The sequence below is a fragment of the Salmo salar genome, chromosome 23 (assembly GCF_965601325.2).
Source record: "Salmo salar chromosome 23, fSalSal1, whole genome shotgun sequence".
Classification (NCBI taxonomy): domain Eukaryota; kingdom Metazoa; phylum Chordata; class Actinopteri; order Salmoniformes; family Salmonidae; genus Salmo; species Salmo salar.
Window position 1 is genome coordinate 42,191,080 of NC_138313.1, and position 25,479 is coordinate 42,216,558.

The following is a 25,479-nucleotide window of genomic DNA, read 5'->3' on the forward strand; positions in this document are numbered from 1 at the left end:
TCTCCTTTGACTCCTAACCAGTTTCAGTCATGATCCATATAATGGACCAGACAGGTAAGTCTATAAAATCTGAGTAACCACAGACCACATAAACAGGTACAACAGAAATCTCATTAAGGGTTAGAACAAATCAACTTATTTAACTCTGGTTAAATGCATCAGCCTCTGCAATACATGTTTCAGTTGTAACTGATCCCTGACCGAGTGGTGCAACGGTCTAAGGCACTGCATCTCCATGCAAGAGGCGTCACTGCAGTCGCTGGTTTGAATCCAGCCTGCATCACATCCGGCCGTGATTGGGAGTCCCATAGGGCGGCGGACAATTGGCCCAGCGTTGCACAGGGTAGGTCATCATTGTAAATAAGAATTTGTTCTTAACTGTCTTGCCTAGTTAAATAAAGATTAAATAAATAATAAGTATAATACAACTTTCAGAAAGGTATACTGGGTAATATGTTAATTAAACGTGTTTAAGCCAAAACAGTATTTTATGTTGTGTCAGCAAACCTAACTCTTGTGTGATCAACTCAGCTATTTGTGTTGCAAATGACATATGTCAGTTCATTATTTTTCAACTCACATTGAGTAAAAATCATTGGGTTAGTGGAGTAATAATTCATGTCAGCTCAACAATTTCCCAATTTGAAGTCCAGCCAACTTGGATATTTAAGTTACATTTTTTTACAGTATTACTGTGTACTAATCGTACTACATACTTTTTTAGAACATAATGTTTATAAAAGATGTATACAGGAAGCAACAAATATCAATATCAGTATAAAACATATTTTCACATAACCAAACTGCCTAATATATAAGATGCAAATACAGGTATCCGGACACGGCCATTCTTTTAGACTGCTGAAGCAAGAACACATATTTTCCTCAGGAAATTGCCATTTTCTAGTTATTTACTTCAAACTTTGTACTGTCTTTCTATGCCATGGGATTAAGAGAAGTAAGTATTACATCATCCAGTAATCTAACATGCAACATGCACTAATAACAATGTCGCCACCAAAACATTTAACCTTTTAATCACGGACAAAGATTGATGAGGATATAGACAACTTTGAACGTTACAAAGCACCCCAACGTACAGAGACCGTAAATCCTTATATCAGAGATATAGATCATGATGGGGCCAAAGTGGAGTGATATGAATCGTTGATCTATGGATCTATCAGTGAATCGTTGATCTATGGATCGATCAGTGTCTCCATTCACTGTTGGGTGCTCCGAGGTTCAGGGGCAGTACCCTGTCCATATAAATCACTTCCTCAAGGAAAAAGCAACAGCACTTAAGTCATTAGCAGACTCCATCCTTCTGTAATGGCTCTCAATCTCCAAATCTAATCAGTGCTGCACACCATCACCACAAAGGATGCTCTCCCTTGATTAAATTCAAGTTCAAGTGTGTGACCAAGCTCTTGTCTTCGGGGGCTCTCCCACTGGGGCGTTAAGGGAACATTTGAACACCTGCCGACTTCCATCACACTGGGATTACCCACAAGGCCCTAGAGTGCAGGCAGGCACACACACACACACACACACACACACACACACACACACAACATACATTAATTCATTCATTATGCGAGCGGGATGGGGGCGCAAACAAATACCACATTCAGATTTGGGGACAGGTCATTACTTAAAGGCCCATGGGAAGTGCCACTTGACTTGTAAGAGCAGCCGAGCACTTGCTGGATTTGCTGTTATTCATCCTGGGAGCATTAGAGAAATTACATTTAATCGTTGAAACGTTGGGGCATCAATTACTTGGTCACGCCATATAGCGCGTGGGAGGCAGTGGCGGACTTATCATTAGGCAGAAGAGACAATTGCCTCAGGCCTCAAATCATCAGATGCCCCGTGAACTGGGCATAATAAAAAATAATAATAATAGTAATAATAGTAATAATGAATTACTATGAATTACTATTATTATTATTTTTTATTATGCCCAGTATATATATATATATATATAGAAAAATCTGCAGGAAGCTTCAAAGTTGATTCATCTAAACATTCTTCCTAGAACTGTCTATGAAGGGTTGCTAGGAAATATTATATATAATTATATGTAGAACCCTTCTTGCCTTCCAAAGAATCCTTCTTGCCTTTCAAACAATCATCAAATAACCCTTTCTTCCAAAAACGGTTCTTAGGATGTTAAAGGTTCTAGGTAGAACCCTTTCACTTATAAAGAACCCTTGTCTTCCAAAAAAGGTTCTTCTGATCTAAACAGTTCTTGGTAGAACCCTATCCCTCCACAAATAACCCTTTTGGAACCCTTTTTCTAAGAGTGTACTACACGAGTGAAGAGCAAAATACACTTGTTACGCTACATAACATGCAAAAAAAATCCTTAATATAATGAACAAACTAGAATACAGACGATGAGCACTCAATTCAACTTAGCTAGCATTTTGGCCTCTGTCTGGGGCCTCCAATTCTCTAAGTCCGCACCTGGTGGGAGGAAGCTTTGGCTAGCCCTGACATCATCCAGTGCTGTCTGCATGCACAGCTCTGCTACTGTAGTAGGCTGCTTCCTCCACTCTCATTCAAGTAAAAGAGGCCCGAGAGAAAAAGAGCCCCCTCAGCAATCAATGTCTAGACCAATGGTTGATGTGGACCGGTGCTGGGTTACCAGATCTGAGTACTGGAGTACCGGATCTCTGTGAGTATACAGTACAGTACCATGAGTACCGGCTCCCTTTTCATTCCACGTCAAGCATTGATCTCTAGACAGTTGGCAATGGTGTGGTTTGAGAGAACAATTTCCAAAAATGGCCTATTATATTGAATGAAGTTGTTGCATGTGACATTAGTTACACAGTCCGAAACACTTGAAGACATAAACCACAGAGACAGCAAAGGTGCACCACATTATAGCTAATCATTATCTCTTTGTTATTTTTACCTGCAAGGATTCCCTACTGCCTACTGAACACTGTTAGAAAAAAGGTGCTATCTAGAACCTAAAAGGGTTCTTCGGCTGTCCCCATAGGATAACCTTTTGAATAACCATTTCCACATAGGGTTCTGTATGGAACTCAAAAGGTTTACCTGAAACCAAAAAGAGTTCTCCTATGGGGACAGCTGAAGAACCCTTCTGGAAAACTTTTTTCTAAGAGTCTATCTGAGGCCTTGGGATCCTTTTATGCCACTTCATATCGTTATGCAAATATATCATATAAGTGTGTGGCTCAGTTGGTAGAGCATGGTGTTTGCAACGCAAGGGTTGTGGGTTCGATTCCCACGGGGGACCAGTATGGGAAAAAAATACATTAAAAAAAATGTATGAAATGTATGCATTCACTACTGTAAGTCACTCTGGATAAGAGCGTCTGCTAAATGACTAAAATGTTAAATGTAAAATGTAAGAAAAAGTGTCCACTTGCCGACATAATATGTGGACTCAAAATTGGATTTGAATTGGGGTTTGTTGTTGGGGTTTGTTGTTGGGATTTGAGGGAATGAAGCTCACAGTCATCTGACAAAGACACCAGGATACATAGAAGGAATCAACATCAAGGAGATTACACAGCAACATAATGGTGCAGTTCTTAGTGTAGGGGAAGCTACTCTGACAATATAGTTGACCATGCTACCAATTACTTCACACTGGAAATAGTTAAGCGTGTACTAAAGCTACTCTCAAGAAAAATGTAGTTTTCTTAACTAAAGTTACTTTGAAAACGTAGATCTCTACATCCAAGCTACTTTGTGAAAATGTATCATATCTAAATATGAAATGTTACAGACTACAAATTGCAAGACTATATTACTCTGGAGTCAGATGTTAATAGAATATGTAATTTAACCTATTAAACACAAAAATATGTTTCAAGTAAGAATTAAGCAGGTCTGATGGTGAAAATGAAAAGAAATTCCAGCCTACTTTACCCGTATTTTGTTTTGTTTTTGAAAAACAATGTGTGTAGTTCCATTAGTAGCTACATGGCTAAAAAGTAATTAACTACTGAAAACACTACCAATATTTGAATTTAGGGTAACACTTTTAGATGTGTTGTGACATACTTAAGCAGTAAGGCCCGAGGAGGTGTGGTATATGGCCAATATACCACGGCTAAGGGCTGTTCTTAATCACGACGCAACGCAGAGTGCCTGGACACAGCCCTTGCTGTGGTATATTGGCCATATATCACAACCCCCAGAGGAGCCTTAATGCTATTATAAACTGGTTACCAACGTAATTAGAGCAGTAAAACTAAATGTTTTGTCATACCCATTGTCACGACTTCCGCCGAAGTCGGCCCCTCTCCTTGTTCGGGAAGCGTTCGGCGGTCGACGTCACCGGCTTACTAGTCACCACCGATCGATGTTTCCCTGTTACTTTGGCTTTGTCTTAATTATACACACCTGTTTTCAATTCCATGATTATGTTCCTTATTTAACCCTCTGGCTTCCCTGTTTGTCTTGTCTGTGATTGTTCATGTTTGGTGGTTGTTGGAGGTGTTTCTCCCAACCCTGTTATTTTGCTGTGGGAGAAGTTTTATTGTGGTTTTTGAGTAAACACATTTGTTTGCACTTATCCCTGTGTCCTGCGCCTGACTCCGATACTTCTCCAAACGAAAGCATTACACCCATGATATACGGTCTCTTGTACCATGGCTTTCAGCCAATCAAAATTCAGTTCACACAGTTTATAAATTGCTTATAAACTGGGTGGTTCGAGCCCTGAATGCTGATTGGCTGACAGCCATGGTATATCAGACTGTATACCATGGGTATGACAAAACATTTATTTTTGCTGCTCTAATTACGTTGTTAAGCAGTATATAATAGCATTAAGGCTCCTCGGGGGTTTGTGATATATGGCCAATATATCACGGCTAAGGGTTGTATCCAGGCACTCTGCGTTGCGTCGTACGTAAGAACAGCCCTTAGCCATGATACATTGGCCATATACCACACCCCCTCGTGCCTTATTGCTTAAATATTTTATGGCTGGTTATGACACCTACATATGAGTGTCAAAGCCCACATATTGATTATTAATCATTTCTAAAATATTTATTAGCTAATCCTTCAGTCGAATACGCTATGCTACAGCCATTGAATCTGTCTTTGAGCGTTAAGGGCTAGCTCGGTCCACGACATTATGTTCATTATGTTCAATCTTGAGATACAAGGGCAAATGTTATTAATCAGTACTGAAATTTCACGCTACGTGATATTCACTTCCGGATTTGGAGAGAGCTTAAAGCATTGTAGAACGCCCCTCTGAATAACGGGCCGTGGTTTTGGCTTAACTGCGTTGGGAAAAAGAAAGATGCGGAAAAATTTCAATTGTCCGTGTCTCCTTATTCATCCTGTTTTCAGGCTTGTAACATTTATAAGCATGATTTCGTTTTTGAAATCTAGAGATAAAATGTTTATCTAAACTATGATTAGTTTTCTTGTAATTTTGATGTATAATTTAAGTGTTTAATTTATGTACTCATGTAAATACACATAAGACGAGACATCGTTTGTAAAAAGACATGAAACCATTAAAAAGCCAAAACGTTTATAATGAAAATACATTTAATCCGAGACGCCATCTTGTCTCATTTTCCCCTTCATGTGACTGCAGCAAAGCTAAGCTAGTTAACTTTGTATGTAAGTCAATGAGACAAGATGCTGTCTTGGATTAAATGCATTTACTTTTTACAAATGATGGCTCGCTAACAACAACTAGCTAGCTACGTTAGCAGTTAGTATGCGATCATTAGATACACATTTCATAAAAAGTAACCTTCTAAAATAATTATCATTAGCATGGAACATATGTACTCATGTAAATACACTTATTGCTGCCCATGGGGTTCTCTTACATTTAATACACAGGCCTTTTCTATACTTGATTTGTACAATTAGCCATGTATATATAGAGTGAATCAGATGTACTGTTGTTGCCTTAACACCGGATGGGTGTATTTAGTTGTTTTGCACACCACCGTCTTTAGTGATAAGATAGCTAACGTTAGCTAAAAAACCCCACTAATTAGATGGTAGCTAACTGTTAGATAGATAGATAGCTAGCTAGCTAGCTACATGAATAGTTGAGAGCTAGCTTTAGCTATGTTATGAAAACATTGAGAAACGGGATTGTAATGTATTTGAGAATGTGTGAAAGTGTTTGCTATTGCTATAATATATTTGGTATGAAGTTTTAGTTTTCAGCTTTCTTTAGCGGTGTCACTGCATTGTAGCATACTCTATTCACAGATTTCTGTTCTTTAGTTACATATTTTCTGAAAAAGTAATGCATCTGCTGCATCCAAGGGTGGAGGTGAAGACCTTGAGGGAGGCTGCAGAAACCAACTTTCAAATGAAAGGAAATATTCAGAATTGGCTCTGCCATTTCCTGGTTGCTAAAATTCGAATAGCTCGTCTAAACTCAGTTTATGTGACAAAACAAGCAATGTATATCATTATACCATCTAAACCGCTGTGACACTGTCAAGAAGCATTATGACCATCATAATCATATAAGCCAGATAGGCCTTTCACGTACATGCCCTTATATCAGTCATCAGTCACAAAAAGGGTGTCTTGTCCTGCTCCTGAAATCTGCTCCTGCATTCATCCCAGTCATCAGAAACAGAGCATTGAGGTAGGTGCATGTCTGACATCAATGTGTGTGCAATTACAATGATAATTTAATATGGTCAATTTCAGAAAATGTTATATAACATAAACAATGTTTACAAGTAGGCTATGGTGTAATGGAATGGTTTGCCTTGTGTGGTAGGTTTTGTGCTTATTGACACTTGTAAAATAAGACGTAAAAAAACACAATAGAGTTATGATCATATTATGACAAGTTATGTCTGCTCTTATGACATATTATGACATGGTTATGACCGTGTCATAACGAGTTATGAAGCTAAGTGTCAAGTTCAACTACCACCAAGCTACAGCAAAATGTAATTCAATTACTAGTTGAGCTACATGTAGTTCACTTCTCCCCAACACTGTAAGTTCTACACTTTTAAAAGATAACCATCTTGCTTTGGGGGGCTGATATTGCAGTGACACCATTGTGCGTTTGGCTCAATCATCCCAATGCCGCCGGAGAAGAAATCTTAGTGAGTCAGAAGCCAGGATGGAGGCAGCAATTCTCCTCAAGGAAACTTGGCTCCCACGTTTGGAGCCATTTCAGATTCAATCACACTTGATCAACTTGGACCGAGTCCTTCGGTATTTATAGAAAGTTAAACGGTATGCGGTTATGAAACATGGCAGAGGGCCAACGTCTGCAGTCATTTCTGCCTCCACAGCAAAGCTGAGAGTTAAAAATGAAGGAGTATCCAATTTTTCTGTACTGTGTATTTCACTTCCAAAAGATCTGGTCTGCAGAACCAGGTCGCTGATTAATTGAAAAACACAGGAAGACTTTACATTAAGTTGTTCTCATACCGGTGTAATAACCCTGTAACTACTACAGTAATAACATTGTATTAACATGTTTTTACGTGGTACTTTAGTAACTGTATATTAATCACATAGTAATGGATATTGAACCTTGTAGAATAGGAAAAAAAACTTGAACTCTATCATTGTGCAATTACAAAGCAATTACTGAAATAATGTGTAATAACAGTGTGGTTACAGTAGTAATAAGTGTTACTACACAGGTATAAGAGCAGCTCAACGTAAAGTGTTTCCAACACATTTACTCTACGTAGGCTAACTATTGTTTTGATCAAGGAGAGAAAATGTATCATATTTGTACTGTTTTGTGTAGTCTTGGTGTGAGCGTGTTCATCTTATTTCTATTTCTCGTGTGTTTTTGTTCCACTTTATTTCATAGTACTACTAATATTGATTACTGCATCGCAGGGAAAGAGCTTGCAAGAACAGCATTTCACTGTACTTGTGCACGTGACAATAAAAACATGACATTTTAAACTACTTTAGGTGCAACCTGTTCTTCGAAGAGAGGACCTGGAAAAACCTCTACACCTTCTGAGTTCCTTGACATCCACGGTCGCCATTCACTCCCTTCTGTCGGGCATTTTGCATCTCTTCAGAGGAAGGCAGCCAAAGCAGGAGGCGGCTTGAGGCCATCCCACACTTCACCTCTGACCCTACTCTCTCGCATCTCTGGTTATGTCACCCTCATTGACGTAATTGAGTGTTGAAGCTAATGGCTCAGTCGGTGTGGTGACAATGAAATTTATACGCCATGATCAGATCTAGCGATTGCATTTTCCCTCCATACTGGAAAACGGGACAGTTTGGCCAATCAGTCAAACGCAGTGAAAGCGCTGTCAATCATAAAAAGTAATTATTGTGACATAATGGATTCTGAAGCACAAGAGCCAATTAACAACTTTAATGAATAGATTAGCCGAAGAAGCAGCCAGGTAGCTAAGGAACAACACTTGACCACTCGCCACCCACCTAACTCTTGCGACACCAACTTATAGCATTAGATCTTAGCAGGCTTGTATGATAACCGAGACAGTTATTATGAGGACATCGACTGATAACTTGGTTTGTGAATCACTGGGCTGTTATTCATGAAGTCTCTCAGAGTAGAATAGCTTATCTAGGATCAGGCGCCGATATACAGTGCCTTCAGAAAGTATTCATACCCCTTAACTTATTCCACATTTTGTTGTGTTACAGCCTGAATTCAAAATTGATTCAATGGATTGCTTTTACCCCATAATGACAAATTGAAAACCTGCCCAGTCCTTAACGATTACAAGCATACCCATAACATGATGCAGCCACAACTATTCTTGACAATATGGAGAGTGGTACTCAGTAATGTGTCGTATTGGATTTGCCCCAAACATAACACTTAGTATTCAGGACAAAAAGTGAATTGCTTTGCCACATTTTTTGCAGTATTACTTTAGTGTCTTGTTGCAAACAGGATGCATGTTTTGGAATATTTGTATTCTGTACAGGCTTCCTTCTTTTCACTCTGTCAATTAGCTTAGTATTATGGAGTAACTACAATGTTGTTGATCCATCCTCAGTTCTCCTATCACAGCCATTAAATACTGTAACTGTTTTAATGTCACCATTGGCCTCATTGTGAAATCCCTGAGCGGTTTACTTCCTCTCCGGTAACTGAGTTAGGAAGGACGCCTGTATTTTTGTAGTGACTGGGTGTATTGATACACCATGTGTAATTAATAAGATCACCATACATAAAGGGATATTCAATGTCTGCTTTTAAACATTTTCCCCATCTACCAAAAGGTGACCTTCTTTGCGAGGCACTGGAAAACCTCCCTGGTCTTTGTGGTTGAATCTGTGTTTGAAATTCACTGCTTGACTAGGGGATCTTAATTGTATATGTGGGGTGCAGAGATGAGGTAGTCCTTCAAAAACCATGTTAAACACTATTAATGCACACAGAGTGAGTCCATGCAATTTATTATGTGACTTGTTAAAGCACATTTTTACTCCTGAATTTATTTAGGCTTGGATTAATAAAGGGGTTGAATACTTATTGACTCAAGACGTTTCAGCTTTTCAATTTTAATTAATTCAATTAATTAATTCTAAAAACATAAATCCACTTTGAGATGATGGGGTATTGTGTGTAGGCCAGTGACACAAAATCACAATTTAATTAATATTACATTTAAGCTGTAACACAATAAAATGTGAAAATTGTCAAGGGGTGTGAATACTTTCAGATTAAGGCTGAGATTCAATCAACTGCAGAAAGTGGATTTCTGCACGGCGCTATGGAAATCAAGTGTCATCTCCCTCCATAACAGACACGCTGCTGTGCAACTCAAACACAACTTTGAAAGCACAGAGTGGGAATGTGCTATATGAATTCTGGCCTGAAGTTTTACTATCTACCACAGGTATCAAAAGTACCTGTAGATGACAATGCAATATAGTGAAAAAGGAGTCTCCACATGCTTCAATCAGATGCAATGTCAGTGTTCATTTGCTAAGTGTTCCGGCTGTTAAATGTCCTATAGTAAATTCATGACTTCATTCAAAAGTGTCCCAAGTGCAAAGAACATACTTGTGATCATGGTTAAGCTTTTAATGTCATGGATTGTATTTTCCCAGGTCTGTTCGCACAATATTGATGGACAACGATCCCTGTCCTGGTTTGCACTCCTGCTCAGTCCTCTGCAATGGGACATGGTCCCACTGTGTCAGAATGAATCCTTCAGTCTGTCCTGGATGACATTATATGCTCAATGAAGGGTATGAAACAATCCCTAAGTCCTCATATACCTTGAATGTTCCTTGAATGTGTTGTCTAAATCGCTCATGTTTTTTAATAATCTGTGCTCTATAAATGTGTACATAGAACATTAATGTGAAACCTGTCAAACAGACGTTGGTAGTGATTGGAATCAGTTATTGGGTGTCAATTCAATAAGTGCACTATGCTGTGAAGCCATTCAACATGTACTGGCTAAAGAGAGAAATACCAAGCTCATCGGGATAGATTATGATTTTAGAGGTGTGCTAATCTCTCGTGGACAGACTACATATTGAACATCAAATTTAAAAAAAATATTTGACACATGCTTTGTAGACAACAGGTGCAGACTAACAGTGATTCCCGGATTTTCATCTTATTCCAAGCGGATTCCAAAAGTTTTCCAACTGGGATTTGCAACCCTATTTATAACACAGCATTATTGTTGATGAGTTACACTATAGTGAGTCTGAGGAAAATATGAGATACTGTGCTTCACAGCAGATTGACTAAGAACACATTCCTGAGGATTCTCATTTCATACCCAACCCATACAGCCTGAAAACCCAGCTCATAGATTTGTTGTCAAACTCCAGAGAAAAATTTGTGAGAAAATTGAAGAGGCTGCTCATAAAGCAGATGAAATGGAGCCAAGAATCTCTCCCGTCTCCAAAAGTGACCTCTCACATTAGCTAATCCAAAATTACAGTATCGGATGAGCAAATGCAATTAATGTTTGAGCATTTGCCGCGGAGCAAGGGAAATACTTTGAGTTCAGTAATGATTTGATGTCTTCTTGCTTCCCAGACTTGGCATCGACCGATTTCTCCATCTACACTGACAATGGAGGAGGTTGAATAAATAGATCGTGTCTACATTAACTTGAGGGAGTTGTGTTTTGTCTGTCCGTGCTTGTTGTGTGATTATTTTGTTTGAAAAGCCAAGAACCTTTATGTGAAGAAAGCACCAAGAAGTAGGTGCTACAATAGGCAGGGACATCTATAAGACGATTTGATATGAGAATGATGACAGTTCAATGACAAAAGCTTTCTTTTTATCTGAGGATAACACTCCCCCTTCCCCTCTCCCCAGTGATATGAGTAACCTTGCCAGGAAATTACAGTTGTGATAAACATCCTCGCTGTCACACATGAAAAGCACCTGAGGGTTTGAAACACTTGTTTGGAGTAATTCACTCTGACACATCAAAAGACCTCCTAGATCATCCTGCCCTTGATGTAATGGAGTCCTGCCGTGGAATCTCCCTCAATGGACCCTTCCGAGACCACCTGGTGATTTCTGATTAGACCGCACGCTCACAGCATGGTTGACAGGCAAAATGGGGAGGAGGGGGGGACTACCCTCTCTTCCTCTCTCTAATGGCTGGATGGACACTGAAGTCCTAGAGGCTAGAGCCTCCCAGTCACACCTGTCAGAGCAGGATCAGAGCAGCATGGAACAATAGCACATCAAAAAACACATGATGTCCCACAAAACCCGGCACCACACACATAAGAGCCCTCACAGCTGTCAGTCAGAACCTCAAAGGCCAGATGATTCAGGGGAGAGCCAACCTGGCTGTTTATCTACATACATTAATCTAAATCAGGCATTGTACAATGTATTGATCAGATCAAATGGCTAATTATAGATCACCACTGATACACAAAGGGACAGTTAAAGAGCCTCCATGTGGCTCTGGACCATCAGGTTCCTGACCCCCGTACTAAGACAATCTATACTAAAATCCATATAGTGCATGGACATCAAAGTAACATTTTCTTGATTCCATGATTCCCAGCACGAAATGTATTATGGGGCTTGAAAATTGTGAAATTGGAAATGTTTAGAAATGATCTACAGCAGTGATGTTTTAGGGGAACCCAGAAAACATCAGATAAGGAGGCATTTTTTTCGAACGAGGAAGGATTTGTCTCATGGAAAACGAGACATGAGAACGAATGAGGAGCGCTGAGAGAGGAGAGGGACTATATATCTAGGAGGCTGGACATTTGAACCCTAGTGTCTTCATTCAAACAGTCAACTTCCATCATTGCTGCATGACCTCCATGCGTTTCCCTAGTCTAGGGGATTGAGCTGTATAAATGTGCGACACAGCATGAGGTTTGCCACTTATTGGCTAGCTATTGTTAGATCCAAAGGCTGAGTAGAGAGGCAATCTATCTGGCTCTGATATTAGTAAGTGATCCACAATGTGCTCTTCCTGGTTTGAGACAAAAGAAGCCTTTTCAGCCATTTCCCGCCAAAATGCTGTGTAAACTCTTTGAGAAAACGCAAGGAAATGGATGGCAAGATTCTGCATGACTCTCAACTCCTCCACCACCTGCTGCTGCGTGTCCTGGCATTTGGTGGAAAATGTAAAAGTCAATGAATATGTATACATGCTCATAAAACCTATTGAGGAGGGCTTTCCGTTCATTCCGTGTGCTGTTGATGACCCTTGACCCGCTCCGTGGTACCTGCCAGCTTAATGCATACTTGGCAGACCGGCCCATTAGTCCAGCTGATTCCCAGGCTAAACACATCGCTGGCCTATTTTAAGCAACAGTGGTATGAGATGGGGGCATATTCAGACACATTTTGTCACTCCGGATACTCAAGCAATCCATGTCTGGAGGCACGTACAGGTTCACTGCTGACGCTGATGTCATCATCTCTCGCTCCAGTGAGTCGCTGGGAGGACTAAGATGCACCTCTGAGGTCCAACTACAACTCCAAATCATGAAAATGCTTGACTTTGTCTGTGATGACAATGACCTTAGTGATGAGGGTCAAAGGGCCGGAACCCCACAAGGGCTTCAAAAACATATTCAAGCACATTTTTAGGGACCATTTTTTTCTGGATTTGTGGTAACACACACTGTCGTGTCATTGATTGAGATAGCTAAGCACAGTTGACAATGCACTGACGTATTTCTTCTCCGAGACTTGGTCTGGGTGAGCAACCTTGCTTTCGTCTTCCCAATCCATGACGCTACACCTTTAAACACCTCCGCCCTCCTCCTCTTCCTTCCCTGCGTGTGAGGACTGGCGGCGTGGCTTGGACCCGTCACAGAGTGACTCAGGCCACTCTTCCATTTGAAAAATTAAAAGGGGGCCATTTGGCAGAGTTAAATGAAGCCCTGGCGAAATATGCTGAGCTCAGCACAGCTCCTAGAAGCTCAATCACAAAGGAGGCACGCTGATGTAATGGCCACCACTGCATCTGCCTTGGCAGGGGAGGAGGGCTCGTCAGCACAGCTCCTTTAATTCATCTCCCTCCGGATCAAGGGTACATCAGATATCATTAACAGAGTCTAGGCTCTCAGTGTCCAGCCGTTTCAACCCAAATAAAAAAAGACAGGGTGGGTGGAGAGAGAGAGAGAGATGGAGAGTGGGGAGAGAGGGATTCAAAGAGGGATAAAATAAATCCTGCATCCATGAGCCTGTTCATGTTGTATAGTACACTCAGCTGTGTTCACTGCTGTTATGACAGGCTTACAGAGCATGTGTTGTGACCAGGATGCTCTTGTTGCACATTGTGAATCAAAAGTAGCCTACACTGTTGTTAGGCCTATCCCTGCTTTGATTGGAGTGATGCAAGTGTATTTCGGTCTAGTTATTTTTCCTTCAAGAGTCATTTTGTCTATTCAGAATGCAAAATATCCAGGTTTAATTTGATGGCAGCTCAGCAATACTGAATTGACAAGACCTCTTTTTTGTAGCTCTGACTGATCCAGCAGGACTTAGTGATAAAACACCATTCAAAGGAATTCTGTACATTGAAAATGAAATACAAAGCATTTCTTGCAGACCTGTCCTGACTTGAAATAGCAACCCTGCAGATAGAGGAAAAACATGACTACCTGACCTATGCCATAAAGTCCCCTATACAGAGACTGTAGTACTGTATACTTCATAAAATAAGAAAGACAATGTATAGCGTAACGAATTCTATTGAAGAAAGTAACTGTCAAAGCCAACCAGTCAAAGAAAAAAAAGTGGACACATACACACACACAGTATCAGTTTACTGTAGCCTGTGATGTAAACTTCCAATTTACTGCTGCCATCCAGTGCTCATCTAGGCACACTGCAATGATGTATTTCATTGCAGAAAAATAAATATTAAAACAAAATGTTGTTTGCTTTTATTACTGCAAGTATATGTCATTCCAGTTATTGCAACGTTCTGAGACCCATACACATACTTTCTGGAATGGATTTTAACATTAATCAAAATCTAAATTAATTTCAGAATTGACAGGAATAATTTAAATTAAACAGCAAAATTGCAAGTCTTTGCTCAAGTAAAAAGTATTAACGTTTTCAATCTATGATTACATCAGTGGTAAAATATCCAATTGCCATACTTTAGTAAAAGTAAAGATGCCTTAATAGAAAATGACTCAAGTAAAAGTGAAAGTCCTACTTGAGTGAAAGTAAAAAAGTATTGAGTTTGAAATATACTTAAGTATCAAAAGTAAATGTAATTGATAAAATATAATTAAGTATTAAAAGTAAAACTATAAATATATTAATTGTTTTTTTAACAGACGGCACAATTTTATTTTATTTTTTATTTACGGATAGCCAGGGGCACATATGGGATCAATATCATGCCAAATGAAAACAAGTGATTTACATTTGTGGATTGGTACTTATTTGTACAGATCATTACACACTAATACAAAATGCATGCTGTGTGTTCACAATACAACACTCAGACATTTGTATTTAGTGAGTCCGCCAGATCAGATGCAGTAGGGATGCCCATGGATTTTCTTTTTAAGAGCGTGAATTTGACGATTTTCTGTCCTGCTAAGCATTCAAAATGTAACGAGTACTTTTGGGTGTCAGGGAAAATGTATCGAGTAAAAGGGACATTATTTTCTTTAGGAATGTAGTGGAGTAAAAGTAAAAGTAGCCAAAAATATAAAGTAAAAATACTTTATGGTACTACCTAAACGCTTTACACCACTGGATTGGATTTCGAATTTTAATCTACTGGATGGACTTCTGAGATCTACTGCTTTGCCTTACGTCACAGATCTAGGGAAATCAATCAACCCAGAGTCACAGTTCACCAGGCAACAGCAGAGATGGTAAGAATGAATAAAGCATGCATTTTGTTTTACGTTTCTAAGCGCGAATGTTGCTAAATAAGTAATACAATTAATCACATACATTGAATGGCAAAAGTGTTAGATAATTAAGGATCCTAGCTAGAGCAGCTAGCTAGCTATCACTCGCTGAAAGGATATTCCATTTACGTTAGCCAGACTAGCTTAGCACAAGTCTATGAGCACAACAGAGGAAACGAGTGCACTGTGAGTAAGCACAAAACAGCAAGCATCTGGAAGTTTATGATTATGCACGAGCTAGATAGTTAGCAAACGATCTCAATAAGATTAAATAAAAAAAAAAGGTACTAGCCTAGCTAGCGGTTAGTTACATAGTAACGTAACTAAGTTAGTTAGCTAACTTTAGATGGCTAGTTAGCTACCTAACACAGCTAGGTAGCTAACTAGCATTCTACGTTAGCTTGCTATCGTTAGCCAGCGTAATGTTTATTGTTTCACTTTCGTTTTTTGACTGCCATAAAAGTTCCCCAACTTTGGCATTCGGTATTGGTCTTTGCAGTCAACCGTCCTTACCTATGCAGTCAAAGGCTGATTGAAATTGCATGGTTGTTCGCGGTGCTGTCTTCCAAATGCTTGCAACCAGCTACTTTGCTGCTTAGAACAAATTTAGCTAGTTGTCATACCTACCTCTAAAAGTTTCAAACGTGTTTGACGTCATGAGAGGTGCACCCATGGAGATCCTATTCTAATTACTAATTCTGTGGGTGCACCCCCATGCCAGGTGACTGTAAACAAAGCCACAAGGTTGCTTCCTAGCTTGCGCAATAATTTATTTATAGCAATACATTACCTTAGTCTAGGGTGGCAAACACGTTATGTGTCGAGTTGTTTTTTGGTAGATAACTCCTCGCAATGCAAGACAACTACGTAAGTAAAACATGGAATGTGTATTTCTTGACAAATGAAAACATTGACACTACTGCTTATTTTCTCTCTGTAGTTCCGTAACCAGTACGACAATGACGTCACTGTATGGAGTCCTCAGGTAAGGGCCATGTTACCTTATGAGAAAGCGACCTTACAAGGTACTCACTATAGCATTAACATAACTCAAAGGACATCAAAATGATTCTAAATGTGTGGGGAATGAGATTCCCTGCAGGGTCTCCCAAATAAGGTAACATTATCAATGCACTTGTTTCAGGGGCGCATTCACCAGATCGAATACGCCATGGAGGCGGTGAAACAAGGTTCGGCTACAGTGGGGCTCAAGTCCGGTACCCATGCAGTCCTGGTTGCTCTCAAGGTATTTCCCAGTAACATCCCAGTTCAAGAGTTACATAGGAGCTTCGCTGAGACTTCAGGAAAACAGTATGTTTCATTTTTTTTAACCTGCTACACTGGACGCAGACATGAGCCACACTTTGCAATCCAGAAAATAGAACCGGAGGGCAATTTTGTGCTGAGTAGAAGGTGCTCCTATGCCCAGGTTTAATTTAAATGAATAAGAGCGTCTCACCCTCAGCAAAAGTTACGTTTCCAGTGTGCCAGGCCAGTTAAGATACCCTGAGATGAAATAAAAATGTGGCTGTCCCACAGTTGTAGTACCTTACTCTTGACTAAGTACTTTGAACACTTGCAGTGACTCAATGGGCTGTTGAGTGAGACTGAGTTTGTGTTTATCCACAGAGAGCCCAGTCTGAGCTGGCTGCTCACCAGAAGAAGATCCTCCATGTTGATGAACACATTGGCATCTCTATTGCCGGGCTGACTGCAGATGCCAGGCTCCTCTGGTACAACACACACACATCTCATGTCTAGTTGTAGGAATACCATGACTTCGTATGCAAAGTGTATCCACTGTAATCTGTGTCAAGATTTCCCCTTCCGTCTTCCACGACAGTAACTTCATGAGGCAGGAATGCCTGGACTCCAGGTTTGTGTTTGACAGGCCTCTCCCAGTGTCGCGTCTCGTCACTCTCATTGGAAGCAGTATCCTTTGTCATGTTTTCACATATTCACCTCTAGAAGCCTGCACCGGCACTCCAATCAATGTTTCAATGTCAAAATGTACACTTTGGGCTTTTCGTGAGTTAAGCGGTGAGGTCAGGTTTGGGAATTGGCGTGCTGTGCTCTAGACTGTTAACAATGTAACCCTTGACCAGTCCCTCAGAAACCCAAATCCCCACACAGAGATATGGAAGAAGACCCTATGGTGTGGGACTGCTTATCGCTGGCTACGACGTGAGTCCTGTCATCTTTTTAATGGAAACTAGGTCTGCTGATGAAGGGGTGTAACACTCTAGAAGTAGTATGTGACTCTAAAAGCAATAATAATTAGTCATGTGGAGCATCTGACATTCTCTCCATATGGTCTCTTCTTGTAGGACATGGGGCCTCATATCTTCCAGACCTGCCCCTCTGCAAACTACTTCGACTGCAAAGCCATGTCCATCGGAGCCCGCTCCCAGTCTGCCCGCACATACCTAGAGAGACACATGAACACCTTCCTGGACTGTGAGAGCATGCACACACACTGTATTTGTAGTTCTCACAAGTACTAACACAAATACATACCTGAGGGCACAAATGCATGTCTACTCAGACACTTACTATAAAGTAGATACCGTTTGATGCTTGTTAACTGTAGCACCTCTCTCACACACATTTCAGCACTTGCTCTTTGCATTTATCCCTTTGTCCATTGCATTGTCTGTATTTAGGTAATCTGAATGAGCTGGTCAGGCATGGTCTGCTTGGGCTCAGAGAAACACTCCCTGCTGAACAGGACCTCACCACTAAGGTAAGCGGCTATGGCTCAACCAACTGGTCTTACCCCTCCTTCCCTGCTGAACAGGGCTGTGTTCATTAGGTCATGCAACAGAACATGTTTTGCTACATTTATGATAAAATGAGTATTTCTTAGTCCAGTTAGTTCCTCCCTGTTTGTCGGTTTTCTTCTGTTTTGTGCCTAATGAACACAGCCCTGGCCTTTACTGAGTAGCTCTCCCTGCCTTTCAGAATGTCTCCATCGGTATTGTGGGGAAAGACATGGAGTTCACCATCTACGACGATGATGACGTGGCTCCTTTCCTCGTGGGTCTAGAGGAGAGGCCACAGAGAAAGGTAGGAGTCGGCATGGAGCTAACAATGGATGTAATTTGAGGAAAGTGGTTGGATTAATACTAGCCTGGAACCACACTGAAACAGAACAATTCATTTGGAATCCAGGGTAGTATAATGCACCCTCAAAGATATTTGTATATGTAAATGTATTAGAGAGTGGTTAACAAACATGACATCACAAAATTGGCTGAACACATCAAGTGTTGGAATTGTCACATAATCGTTGGAACGGTAGCCAATCAAGATGTGGGCCACTGCTAACCTCTCCTTCTGTCTGTCCTTTAGGTCGTCCAGGCTGCAGATGAGCCTGCAGCAGACAAACCTGATGAGCCAATGGATATCTGAGACTTGGAGGACACAGAATGATTACACACTTCTTGTCACTCTGCGGTGGCCAGAAACCAAATCCAACAGGGCACCACTCACTGAACTGCAATGGGAAAATTCTGTACTGTGACAATATGCCACTTACTGAAAACAAGTGAATTGTACGCTTTCTGCTAATAACATTGGATGTTGCTTTTCTATTGGTAGAATGTTCAATTCTATAAATAAAACCTTTTTTCTCATTTAGTGCCAATGTGTTTTTTGTTTGACACATACTTGAGACTTATTTTTTATTTTAAGGTTGTTGGTTCTCAAACCAGGAGCTATTCCACAGCAGTGACTACTTTTTATAACATTGGCATACAGGTTAATCAATAGTGTATAAAAGTGAGTTTTTCTTCATAACTCGTGGTCCAGTGTTGCATTATAGCCATGAGGTAAGCGGGAAAAAAGTCTTAGTCCCAAGGTCACCAATTATCATTTCTACTAAGGTTCTATCTACGCAAAGCATAGTTCTGAGATACTGATAATCAAAGTTTTCACATCCCAGACCAAGTGTTTTATAGTGAATCCTTTCATTACACATTTGTCCTCAACTTAAAAGGAAAGTGCAGAGCATCAAAATCCTGAGACATTAGTAAAAAAAAATGTAGAAGTTGCAATTGCAGATATGTTCAGTAACAACTAGCTATTTGAATCCCTAAGTGATATAACTATAGATAGTAATTAGTCTGATCATGGGTTATGACTGTCATCACAATTTACTTGTAAGATTTCGGAATTTTTTTGCTTGCTGCCATTATTTCTGGCTAGCATAGACCATACTTAGAGGGCGATGGCAAAGACAGACCAATCAGAACACGTCTCTGTTCAGGCTTGTGATTGGACTGCAGATAACCTTATAGCGCCAAGTCCAGATGGGTTTATGCAGATAGAACTTTGTAGTTTTTAATTTTCTTCAAACAGACATGTAGAACCAGCTAAAGATCAATTATGTGACTCATTTTTGACAAATGTCAGAGCCAAGATCTCAAAGTTCTAAATACATTTCACGTTGATTCTAATGACAGTTTATTGCACTAAGGACAAAAAGCATCCTTAAGTCCAAATGTGTAGGAGCACAATACAATCCCAATCAGTCAGTTTACTCTAAGCACATTGTGTCAAAGGTATTATTCAATGGTGGACTCAACCCAGGTGGAGCTTTTTGCTCCTCTACTCTGTTACAGACTGGATAACTGCCAGCCTTCATGCTAGGGCCCATCCAGTATTGAAGCTTTTAGAGGCTAGGAAGAAATGTTTATTGACAGACGTAATCAGACTTGTTTGTAGGTCGCACTCCTCTCTCCCAAGTATAGGAAGGAATTTAGGGAAGTTAATCAATAGTGTTTCCTTGTGGTTATTTCTTCTGCTTCTTGTTCCATCTAAGAACGGACAGTTGATGTTTCCGTTGACACTATCCTTTTCCTCTCACTCCAACACCATGGACATCTTTAGTGTGTACTCAAGCTCCTCCCCTTACTACTCTGCAACACCCATCTCATCAGCCACACCCAGCTTGTCATTGGCCCCACCCTCCTCCCGGTCCATTCCTTCTTTCTCTACCTCAGTCCCACCCACATCACACTTAGCCCCACCTTCCTCATTCCCAGTGGATAAATCAGCAGCTCCCTCATCAGTATTCAAATCAGCCCCTGCCTCAGCTCCACCTTCATCATCCTCAGCCCCACCCTCCTCCTGGTCAGCCCCACTCTCGTCGGTCGTCTCTGGCTGCTCCTCAGTGCTGGTCCCCTGGGAATGGTCGCATCCACAGAAGGGCTCTTCCCAGCATGGATGGGGATCTTCTGGGAAACCTAATTCAACCATGGATACATATACAGTACCTAATAAAGTTTCCATTTCCATTCATCGACAGTCACTTTGTAATTCGAGCACATACTGTACAGTCCTCATCAGAAGCACTAAATCCTACTGTATGTTAACCCAATTCTGGTATACCTCCATATTGTTTTATTAATTTATTTGTATTATTTATTGAATATTCGAAACATACAATATACTTGCAGTGAAGCCGCTCAACAACTTCATCATACCAGTCATCCAATAGATTCCCATTCAGAGCGACACACAGAAGCATCCAGGGTCAATGCCCTGCTCAAGGGCATGTTGACCGATCTACCACCAGGCCAAAAAACATGAACCCGAACCCTCCAAGATCCCCCCACAGTACCCCAATAGCTGTCCCACAGTCCCCCCCCCCCCCCCCCCCCCCGCCATGAAGAAAATAAAAAATACAATTAATTCCATTCCCCACCCCCCAAGAACCCGCCAATGCACCAATAACCAAGAGAATGAAAGAAAAAGACAGAAGAAAACCGCAAACAACAATGCAAAAAAATGTAATAATAATAATTAAAACAAAGGACATTAAGGACAACTAAAATCCTAACAGCAATGCCAACTGTATATGTTTGTGTGCATGTCTGGCACTATTACATGTATGTGTGTGTTCTTGTATATGTTTATTTGAATGAGTGTGTGTATGTGGATGTGTACAAACACCTGCACGGCATCAGCCTCAGGCAAACCGACATTAGTTGTAAAAACACTGCCACTTAGTGTACTTTTTATTATGTTTATTTGTACTTAAAAAAATAAATGTACTTATCTTTGACCATCATTTTATCTCTCACACAGAAACTCCACTCCCACTTGTTTCCAATTCCACATACTGTACCAACCCCCAGCCCATCCCATTCATCTCTGCTGGCCACCCACTTCGGGTTTCTACGGAACACATATCTTTCAACTATGCTGTGATTTTCAACGTACAATTTCAATCTATCTAATCGAACAGAATCCACAGATTGCGAATTGAAGATAAATACTTTTACTAAGAGTATTAGTAATTGACTGACCCGGTCTCTCCAGATCTCCTAACAGTACTATTTCTAGGGTCAATTTTAGATCAATGCTATGCATTTTCAGCCATTCCTAAACCTGAGACCAGAAACAGGCTACCTGAGGGCAATACCATAATAAATGGTCTATTGATTCTGTAGCCTCACAACAAAATCTGCAGAGCTTCGATGATTTTATGCCCCAAATATTCAACATTTTGTTGGTGGCAAGAATTCTATATAATAATTTTAGCTGAAAAGCACGAATTCTTGAATCTTGCGTTGTTTTATATATCAACTCATACACCCTGTACCATGGAATCGGAAACTATTTTGCAATCTGTTTGGCACAGTTGTCAACATCCTGGTCTTCAAATGAAACTGGTATACTTTCCTATTTATGCTATTTTTATTCCTCCGCAAGTTTTGATCCATTATATTGGGCAGACAGACCAGTTCCCTACCTCCTCCCGCTGCCACCCGCCTCCTCCATTTCTGGGGCAATGCTGTAATCAATTGGTTGTACTCTTGGATTGAGCAGACATTTCAGTACAATTCTGATAACTCCATGAAGGACATAACTCTACCATTCCAATTTACAATATTATTTAAGAACAAAATGCCATTTTCAAACAACTTTCCCATAAATACAGGTATTTTATGAAGCAGCACATTTGAGTTCAGCCATAATATTTGTTGAAATATTTGTTCTATCTTTTCAGGGGGATGAAATTGAAATTGTAGCCAGCTCTGCAATGCTTGTTTGAAAAAGAGAGATACTTTCAAAAAAGTATCATTTTCAATTAATCGAAAATGAGACATGGCAATCTGCAAAAAGGCCATTTTTAAACAATGGATGAGCTTATTTTATTAATCTACTTGAGAACCATTTAGGGTTCAAATAAAACTTTTGAATGAGTGAAGCTTTTAGAGAGAGGTTTAGTGCTTTTATATTTAATAATCTCAACCCACCCAATTCATATTCATTATATTGATAAGCACGTTTTATTTTGTCTGGTTTAGCATCCTAGATAAAGCAAAATATGTTTTGCTCATGATTTAAAAAATGAATCATCAGGAGTAGGCAGCACCATAAGTGAGTAAACTGAGATATAACTAAGGAGTTAATCAGGGCAATTTTTCCATAAATAGACAGTTATTTACCTCTCCATGGTTGCAGGATCTTGTCTATTTTTACAAGTTTTCTATTGAAATTCATTGTGGAGAGCTTATTTATATTTTTTGTGATATGAATACCGAGTATGTCTACTTCACCATCTGCCCATTTTATAGGTAAACTGCAGGGTAATGTAAAAGTTATATTGTTTAAGGATCCAATACGTAATATTGTACACTTATCATAATTAGGTTTGAGTCCAGAGAGTACAGAAAAGTTATCTAGATCTTTAATGAGACATTGCAGGGATCTAGCTTGCGGACTTAATATAAAACTTGAGTCATCGGCATACATGGACACCTTTGTTATTAAGCCTTGGATTTCTAATCCTCTAATCCTCCTTCTTGGTTATTAATGTTATTGATTTTAATAGCTAGCATTTCGATGTCCATAACGAATAGATATGGTGACAGCGGACACCCTTGTTTAACTCCTCTTGACAATTCAAATCTCTCTGAGAAGTAGCCGTTATTTACTATTTTACACCTGGGGTTGCTATACATTATTTTTACCCATTTTATAAGAGAATTACCAAAATTCAAAAGGCACTCGCACATTTTAGCAATCTTATTTGCAGGTGCATGGCAACAATTGAACAAGATGAAGGAAAAAGGAAACTGCACACTGCTCTTGATAGTATCACTGACATTTAATAAGCTTTATGTATCGGCCTCACGGCCTTCATCAGAGCTTTTGTGATTTAAAAAAAATGTGCACCCTTATGTAGACCTAGCCCCACCAACATCCGTTCCACACATCGAAGGGGGTTGGAAACAAAGGAAAAACAAATAAGTGCTACCAAATATAACAATATGCGTTTCATAAATATTACAAAAGTGTATAAATAAGACGTATTAAACACATCTGTAAAACCACAATGAGGACATAGCAAGTTTTCATTAGTCGTTGGGTACATCGTACGAAAAACATCAGGGTAATCTTCAATAGGAACATAATTCATGTTCAAATTCATAACATACATAGGCATTTCATCATTAAGTCCTTTAGGAAATAATGTCTGGAGGGTGAAAATCCCAAAACATTCTCTTTTACTCAGTGTTATTAATATCACCTCCCCTGTCTGATATCTTAACTTTCTCTATGCCACAAAATCCAAAGGTAGAAATGTCATGCTTCAGGACATTGAAATGTACAGCGACTGGATAATCCGTCATTCCTCCTGATTGAACTAAGAGAATTACCAAAATTGAAAAAATACAGGCATTTATAAATAAAATCCAGTCTTACTTTATCAAATGCTTTTTCAAAATCCGCTATAAATACCATTCCTGGCTTCTTATATGTTTCATGATGTTCTTTTATTTCTAGTAGTTGTCGTATATTATCTCCAATGTATCGTCCATGTAAAAAACCTGTCTGATCAGGATGAACAATACCTGGTAAAACCCTTTCAATTCTGAGTGCTATGCATTTTGCTAGTATTTTTGCATCACAACATTGAAGTGTAAGGGGCCTCCAGTTTTTTAGATAGACTGGGTCTTTATATTTGCCATCTGGGTCTTGTTTTAATAATAGAGAAATCAGACCTTCCTGCTGAGTATGTGACAGACCACAATTTCTATAGGAGTAGTTAAAACATACCTCTACCTGTATGCCATCAAGCCCTGGGGTTTTTCCAGACTGAAAGGATTTAATCGCCTCAAAAAGTTCTTCCTCTGTAATTTGGTCTTCGCATTGATCTTTCTGTACATTTGTTAATTTTCCATTTTTTATATTATTTGGAAATAATTCCTTACCATGATCTTCATTCAGTGGGAAAGGATGAGACGGAGAAGAGAACATCTGCCTAAAATAATTAGCTTCCTCTTTTAAAATATAATTCGGAGAATCATAGATGACTCCGTCTTCAGTAACGAGTTTCTGCAAATTCTTTTTGTTAGCGTTCCTGTACTGGAGATTCAGGAAGAATATTGTGCATTTTTCTCCATATTCCATCCAGTTTGCTTTATTTTTGTAATAGATTACATTAGATCATTCTTGAATAATTTCAAGTTCTTTTTGTTTTTCCTCTAACTTATTTTGTATCTCTGTAGTATCATTTTTATTGCTATCTACCTGTAATATTAGTTCATGGATTTCCCTTGTTAGTCTTGTCTCTTTAGCCAGAAACTGCTTTTTTATTATTGATGAATATTGAATTGAATGACCCCTGAAGGTACATTTAAAGGTATCCGAAATGATAAGGTGATTTGCTGAACCTATATTATACTGGAAAAATTCAGTTATAAATTCTTTTGTCTTATTTTTAACTAAGTTGTCCTCCAGTAAACTTTGATTACATTTTCAATATCCCCGTCCGCGTGGAAAATCTATAAGAGTTTTGTGAATGCCAATTAGATAATGATCCAATCGCATTCCGTCTCCTATTAAAACTTTTTTAACCTTTGATGCAAGAGAGAAAGAGACAAGAGAGTCAAGACGACTAGCTTGATTAAGTCTCCTTCATGTATATCTCACTAGGTCCGAGTTTTTTAGTCTCCAAATATCCACTATTTCTAATGTGTCCATAATATTTGTGATTTCCTTAAGGGCACGGTGATGATAGTTTGTAGAGTGATTACCTTTACAGTCCATTGAGGTACTTAACACTGTGTTATAGTCTCCTACCATAATGATTAGATCATTTGTTGCCTG

The 25,479-nt window shown here is 39.6% G+C and overlaps 1 protein-coding gene across 1 annotated transcript; it reads left to right on the forward strand.

Annotated features, from left to right (window-relative positions):
- The first annotated feature begins 15,087 nt into the window (after positions 1-15,087).
- On the forward strand, positions 15,088-18,989 carry LOC100196086 (argonaute RISC catalytic component 2). Its single transcript, XM_045706239.2, has 10 exons — positions 15,088-15,315; positions 16,295-16,339; positions 16,499-16,600; positions 16,984-17,087; positions 17,198-17,286; positions 17,468-17,538; positions 17,682-17,811; positions 18,018-18,097; positions 18,316-18,420; positions 18,706-18,989. Exons 1-10 carry the CDS (start codon positions 15,313-15,315, stop codon positions 18,763-18,765), a joined length of 789 nt encoding a protein of 262 aa, XP_045562195.1. The 5' UTR covers positions 15,088-15,312; the 3' UTR covers positions 18,766-18,989.
- The last annotated feature ends 6,490 nt before the right edge of the window (positions 18,990-25,479 follow it).